General features: G+C 40.1%; 1 protein-coding gene across 2 annotated transcripts in view; it reads left to right on the top strand.

Annotated features, from left to right (window-relative positions):
• The window catches only part of LOC143283750 (glutamate receptor ionotropic, kainate 2-like), a 128,549-nt gene that overhangs the window by 30,568 nt on the left and 90,481 nt on the right, over positions 1 to 7,500 (top strand). For both annotated transcript variants that reach the window (XM_076590062.1, XM_076590061.1), the window contains exons 5-7: positions 2,485 to 2,541; positions 5,145 to 5,363; positions 5,902 to 6,006. In XM_076590062.1, the coding sequence (XP_076446177.1) occupies positions 2,485 to 2,541; positions 5,145 to 5,363; positions 5,902 to 6,006 (381 nt within the window). The remainder of the gene's footprint in view (positions 1 to 2,484; positions 2,542 to 5,144; positions 5,364 to 5,901; positions 6,007 to 7,500) is intronic.

The following is a 7,500-nucleotide window of genomic DNA, read 5'->3' as shown; positions in this document are numbered from 1 at the left end:
CTCCTCCTCCTCCACCACCACCTTCTCCTCCTCCTCCTTCTTCTTCTTTTCCTCCTCCACCACTACCTTCTTCATGTTCTCCTCCTCCTCCTCCTTCTTCTTCTTCTCCTCCTCCTCCTCCTTCTTCTTCTCCTCCTCCTCCTCCACCACCACCACCACCACCTTTTTCTTCTGCTTCTGCATCTCTCTCTCCACACTTCTCTTATATCCGTTTATTTCCTTAGCACTTGCCGCCCTTCCTGCCCCCCCCTTTTATTTGTTCTTTATTCGTTTGTTTCTGTTTTCCTTCCATTTGTCTGGCATATTTCTTCCCCCTCTGCACAGGAAGTGTGCTGGTGTCAGGATTCGTCTCGGAGAACATTCTTCATCGTTGTTTATAGCTGGGTCCTTCTTTCATTCCTTCGTCCTTTTTTTTTGTTCCTATTCTTCATTGTAGCTTATAATTGCTTCCTTCTTTCATTCCTTCGTCCTTTTTTTTTGTTCCTATTCTTCATTGTAGCTTATAATTGCTTCCTTCTTTCATTCCTTCGTCCTTTTTTTTTGGTTCCTATTCTTCATTGTAGCTTATAATTGCTTCCTTCTTTCATTCCTTCGTCCTTTTTTTTTTTTTTTGGTTCCTATTCTTCATTGTAGCTTATAATTGCTTCCTTCTTTCATTCCTTCGTCCTTTTTTTTTGTTCCTATTCTTCATTGTAGCTTATAATTGCTTCCTTCTTTCATTCCTTCGTTACTTTCTTCTTTCCTTCTTTCCTGTTCCTCCCTTTCTTCTTTTCTTTCTGCATGCTTTAGTTATGACCCTCTTTTTGTTGTTGTTGTTGAAGTTTTCATTATTGGATATTTTCCGTTTTCCATCTTGTTGATGTTGTTTTCATTATTAGATATTTTCAGTTTTCCATCTTTTTGTTGTTGTTTTCATTATTAGATATTTTCAGTTTTCCATCTTTTTGGTGTTGTTGTTATGTTTTCATTATTAGATATTTTCAGTTTTCCATCTTGTTGTTTTCATTATTAGATATTTTCAGTTTTCCATCTTGTTGATGTTGTTTTCATTATTAGATATTTTCAGTTTTCCATCTTGTTGATGTTGTTTTCATTATTAGATATTTTCAGTTTTCCATCTTGTTGATGTTGTTTTCATTATAAGATATTTTCAGTTTTCCATCTTGTTGTTGAAGTTTTCATTATTAGATATTTTCAGTTTTCCATCTTTTTGTTGTTTTCATTATTAGATGTTTTCAGTTTTTCATCTTGTTGTTGTTGAAGTTTTCATTATTAGATATTTTCAGTTTTCCATCCTTTTGTTGTTTTCATTATTAGATATTTTCAGTTTTCCATCTTGTTGTTGAAGTTTTCATTATTAGATATTTTCAGTTTTCCATCTTTTTGTTGTTGTTTTCATTATTAGATATTTTCAGTTTTCTATCTTGTTGATGTTTTCATTATTAGATATTTTCAGTTTTCCATCTTGTTGTTGATGTTTTCATTATTAGATATTTTCAGTTTTCCATCTTGTTGTTGTTGTTTTCATTATGAGATAATTTCAGTTTTCCATCTTGTTGTTGTTATTTTCATAATTAGATATTTTCAGTTTTCCATCTTTTTGTTGTTGTGTTCATTTTCAGTTTTCCATCTTGTTGTTGTTTTCATTATTAGATATTTTCAGTTTTCCATCTTTTTGTTGTTGTTGTTGATGTTTTCATTATTAGATATTTTCAGTTTTCCATCTTTTTGTTGTTGTTGATGTTTTCATTATTAGATATTTTCAGTTTTCCATCTTGTTGTTGTTTTCATTATTAGATATTTTCAGTTTTCCATCTTTTTGTTGTTGTTTTCATTATTAGATATTTTCAGTTTCCTATCGTTTTGTTGTTGTTGTTGTTGATGTTTTCATTATTAGATATTTTCAGTTTTCCATCTTTTTTTATGTTGTTGTTTTCATTGTTAGATATTTTCAGTTTCCCATATTGTTGTTGTGTTCATTATTAGATATTTTCAATTTTCCATCTTTTTGATGTTGTTGTTTTCATTATTAGATATTTTCAGTTTTCCATCTTGTTGTTGTTGTTGTTGTTGTCGTTTTTGCTGTTTTTATTGTTCGATTTTTTCAGTTTTCGATCTTGTCGTTGCTGTTGATGTTTTCATTATTAGATGTTTTCAGTTTTCCATTTTGTTGTTGTTGTTGTTGTTGTTTTCATTATTAGATATTTTCAGTTTCCCGTCTTGTTGTTGTTTTCATTATTAGATATTTTCAGTTTCCCATCTTTGTTTTTTGTTGTTGTTGAAAGCATGTTACTGCATTGATCTGGGGTTGTTGTTCAGAAAGAGTTTGGTTTTATTTGTTTTGAAGGCTCCTGTTTTCCTTGCTTTTGTCTCCATCTTCTTCTTCTTCTTCTCTTTGATATGTTTTTTTTTTAATTCGATCTGTGTTTTGTGCATTGAATGTCTTTATTTGTTTGTTTGAATCTGGAACTGTATTGATTTCAGGCACTGTCTCTGAGTATGTTCTCCACACCCACCTACAAATGGATCTTGGTTAACACGGTACGTTTGGTTGTGTGTTTGTTTGTTTTGCCCACACACGCATACAAGCGCGCGCGCGCACGCGGTCATACACACACGCGCGCGCACACGCACACGTATACATATACACATACGCATACCACATACGACACTCGAAGCTGGTCAGATCAATTTAACGAACATCGCGTATACATGAACCATATACATATGAATATGTGTGTGTGTGTGCGTGTGTGTGTGTGTGTGTGTGTGTGTGTGTGTGTGTGTGTGTGTGTGTGTGTGTGTGTGTGTGTGTGTGTGTGTGTGTGTGTGTGTGTGTGTGTGTGTGTGAGAGAGAGAGAGAGAGAGTAAATGTGTGTGTTTGTCCGCGTCTCTGTTTACGTAGTTTTTTTTCTTTGTTGATCTTGTTGCGAACATTTGCTTTTAAACTAAATTCTTCGAGGAAACTGTGGTCTTGTTATCAGTGACTTAATCCCTGTCTTCAAGCAAATGTTTTCAGCGCATTTGAGCAGTCAGTTTTGCACCGTAAAGAACTGAACAACAAAAACTGATTGAAGAATGAATAGACGGATGTGTTGTATTGTATTGTGTTAGGTTTTGTCACAACCGATTTCTGTGTGTGAAATTCGGGCTGCCCTACCCCTGGGAGAGCGCGTCGATACAGTGTAGCGCCACCATTCTTTTTTCTTTCTTTTTTTTTCTGTCTGCAAGGGCATTTTGTTTTTACTACCAGAATGGATTTTTCTACATAATTTTGTCAGGGATAACTCTCTTGTTGTTGTGGGTTCTTTTACATGCGCTAAATACATACTAACACGTAGGACATCGGTTTATCATCTCGTTCGAATGACTAGCGATCCAGACTACATACAACTCAAGGTCTACTGGAGGGGGAGAAAAAACAAACAAACAACAGAAAGACTAGAGACTGTGGGATTCGACCATGTACGCTCAAATTCTCTCGCTTCCTCCAGGAAGACGCGTTGGCACTAGGTCACCACTCCACTGCCAAATGGTGATGATGGTGATGATGATGATAATGATGGTGATGGTGATGGTGATGATGATGATGGCGATGCTGCTGCTGCTGATGCTGATGATGATGATGATGATAATGATGGTGATGATGATTATGATGATGTTGGCGATGATGATGCTGATGATGATGCTGATGATGATGGTGATGATGATTATGATGATGGCGATGATGGTGATGATGATGGCGATGCTGCTGCTGCTGCTGATGATGATGCTGATGATGATGCTGATGATGCTGATGATAATGATGGTGATGGTGATGGTGATGATGATGGTGGTGATGATGATGATGATAATGATGGTGATGGTGCTGATGATGATGATGGCGATGATGATGCTGATGATGATGGTGATGATGTTGATAATGATGGTGATGATGATGATAATGATGATGGCGATGATGATGATGATGATGGTGGTGATGATAGTGATGATGATGATGATGATGATAATGATGGTGATGATGATTATGATGGTGATGGCGATGATGATGATGATGATGCTGATGATGATGGTGGTGATGATGATGATGATGCTGATGATGATAGTGATGATGATGATGATAATGATGGTCATGATGATTATGATGATGCTGGTGGTGATGATGATAATGATGATGGTGATGGTGATAGTGATGATGATGATGATGATAATGATGGTGATGATGATTATGATGATGATGGCGATGATGATGATGCTGATGCTGATGCTGATGATGATGGTGGTGATGATGATGATGATAATGATGGTGATGGTGATGATGGTGATGATGGCGATGATGATGATGATGATGCTGATGATGATAGTGATGATGATGATGATGATGATAATGATGGTGATGATGATTATGATGATGATGGCGATGATGATGATGATGATGCTGATGATGATGGTGATGATGATGGTAATGATGATTGTGATGGTGGTGATGATGATGATGATGATGATGGCGATGGTGATGATGATGATGATGGCGATGATGCTGATGATGATGGCGATGATGATGATATGGATACTTATACAGCGCCTGTCATCGGTTCGGATACCACACTCTAAGTAAGCGCTTTACATACGCGTAGTGGAGTGATAGCCTAGAGGTAACGCGTCCGCCAAAGAAGCGAGAGAATCTGAGCGCACTGGTTCGAATCCCGGCTCAGTCGCCAATATCTTGAGTGGTGGTCTGGACGCTAGTCATTTGGATGAGACGATAAACCGAGGCCCTGTGTGCAGCATGCACTTAGTGCACGTAAAAGAACCAAAGGCAACAAAAGGGTTGTCCCTGGCAAAATTCAGTAGAAAATCCAGTTCAGTAGGAAAAAAACAACAAATAAACTGCACGCAGGAAAAAAAAAAAAAAAAAGAAAGAAAGAAAAAAAAAAAAAGAGTGGCGCTCTCAGTGTAGCGACGCACTCTCCCTGGGGAGAGCAGCCCGAATTTCACACAGAGAAATCTGTTGTCACAAAAAAAAAAGAGAAATACAAATACAAATACAACTACATTTGCATGCACAACAGGACCGCGCTACCTGGGCTGTAGAGGCAGCCCTGACAAAGTTGCTCACCGGAAACGCTCGTCATTCGTTACAGGAGCTGCAGGAGTTCTCTCTGGAAAAGTACGTGGACTCCAGAGCCAACATCACGGTCCTGCGCCTCATGATGGATTACGATTCCCGGTCCTGCACACTGGAGCCGGAAGTGATCAACCTGAGGCGCGCCATCTTGCACGACGCGGTCAGCGTGTACGTGATGATCGACTTTGAGCGCAGGAACATGTCCACGTTCAGCATGCGGAGGACCAACAGACAGGTGAGTCGTGTCGTGTGTGTGTGTGTGTGTGTGTGTGTGTGTGTGTGTGTGTGTGTGTGTTCCTCCTTTTGGGATGTTGTCCGTGTGTGTGTGTGTGTGTGTGTGTGTGTGTGTGTGTGTGTGTGTGTGTGTGTGTGTGTGTGTTAGGGGGTGGGGTTGGTGTGTGGGTGGAGTGTGTGTGTGTGTGTGTGTTTTACATATGTGCGTGTGCGTGCGTGCGTGCGTGCGTGCGTGTGTGTGCGTGTGTGTGTGTGTGTGTGTGTGTGTGTGTTTTACATATGTGTGTGTGTGTGTGTGTTCTACATATGTGCGTGTGTGTGTGTGTGTGTGTGTGTGTGTGTGTGTGTGTGTGTGTGTGTACTACGTTTGTGTGTGCTATGTATGTATATGTGTGTGTGTTTTACGTATGTGTGTGTGTGTGTGTGTGTGTGTGTGTGTGTGTGTGTGTGTGTGTGTGTGTGTTCTACATATGTGTGTGTGTGTGTGTGTATGCGTGTTTTACATATGTCTGTCTGTGTGTCTGTGTGTACGCACCCAGCTGAACGTGGAGGGGTGCACGGGTCACCTCAAGTTCACGCGGTTCGGTCGGCGCAAGGAGAGCTTCCTGCAGCTGATGACCCTGCAGGGCTACAGGTCTGGCAAGGTGAGAAGGGTCAGGCCGTCAGTCAGTCCGTCCGTCTGTCTGTAGTACCGTGTGGCCGTGTTCCCCTAACCCACCCATCCCCACGTCCCACCAACCAACCCTCCCTCCTCCTCCTCCTGTACTTAGTTTGTCTTCTTCATTGTGTCGTCATCGTCCGTCCTCTGTCTCTGCCCAAACCCCATCAGTAGGTGGTGTGTGTAGAGGTGTGTTGTGTTGTGAGAAGAGAATTCTGATGGAGAGCGCATTCGTTGAAGAACTTAGGAAGAACAAACAAAACAAATAAAAAAAAAGGAAAAAAAAAGAAAGAAAAAAAAAGAACCAAAACAGAAAAAAATCACTATATTGCTAGCAAGTTGCACATCGGCGACGATTCTACTAAATCGCAGAAGTACTTGTTGCCACCATGTTCCCTCATCTCTTTTTCGTAGCCCATACATTTTTCTTGTGGAAGAAGACGAAGATGGTTGACACACGTTATTGGGAGTGGGGGACGGGGGGGGGGGAGGGAGAAAGGGTTGCGTTTAATGCACTCTTGATCAAGATATAGAAAAGGTTCAACATCTAAACCGCATCGTTATGGTAACAGGCATACTGATCATTCCACATCATAGTCTTTAGTTTAGTCGCAGACATATTGACTGTTCATCATCCTGATTTTAAGGGATGATGTCAAATTAGATCACAGTCAGAGCAAGCTAGTTCCACGCATGATGACCATTTAACGACAACAAAAAGAGAACAATTTGCTGCCTTTTACAGATCACGGGCCACAGAATATCAGATCGCCTGCTGAAGAGTTTGGTGCTTAGGGCTTACTGCAAGAGTTTCGCGGGATGGGATGGGGGCGTGACATGTTCGTTCAGATTTCACGATGTATCATTAATTCTTTCATAATTAGGATCCAAAGGCTTCAACGCGCTGTTGAATGTTGGGTTCTGGGACGGGGATGTAGAAGGGGGGTGCTGTATAAATGTCACTTTATCAGAGCTTTTGGGTATTTACCAATTTATGTGTGTTATGGGGGGAAGGGGTGGGGAGACACGAATCACGAATATGAATTTATCAAGGCTTTGGGGTATTGACTGATCCATATTTCTCGTTGAGGGGCAAGGACATGACAGTCAGTCTCTACGTAACAGTCATACACACATACAAACTGTTAGTGTCCAGCTAGACTTGGTGACCACAGAAACAACACGAGAGAACCTGTGTCTGGCAAATGATTTTATTTTTTACTGAAACGTTTCTCCTGTGTTATATGCACCTGCCATGTAGACGGCCATCACTGCAACACAGTATGCGCTTTTCACAGAAATATCTAGTCCTGTTATCTCTGTTTTATGTGTAGAGGGAATCCTATCTCTCTGGTTATCTTTGCACGGTCATATTTTTTTGTTTGTTTCATGTTGGACAGCGTTTTGTTTAGATAAGATCTCCAGTTTTCTCTTTGCATGAAGTCATATTTTTTTGTTTCGTGTTAGACCTCATTTTGTT

Source organism: Babylonia areolata, chromosome 7 (genome assembly GCF_041734735.1).
Source record: "Babylonia areolata isolate BAREFJ2019XMU chromosome 7, ASM4173473v1, whole genome shotgun sequence".
NCBI classification, from domain to species: domain Eukaryota; kingdom Metazoa; phylum Mollusca; class Gastropoda; order Neogastropoda; family Buccinidae; genus Babylonia; species Babylonia areolata.
Note: the sequence above shows the minus strand (reverse complement) of the source record. Positions and strands in the feature narration are given on the sequence as shown.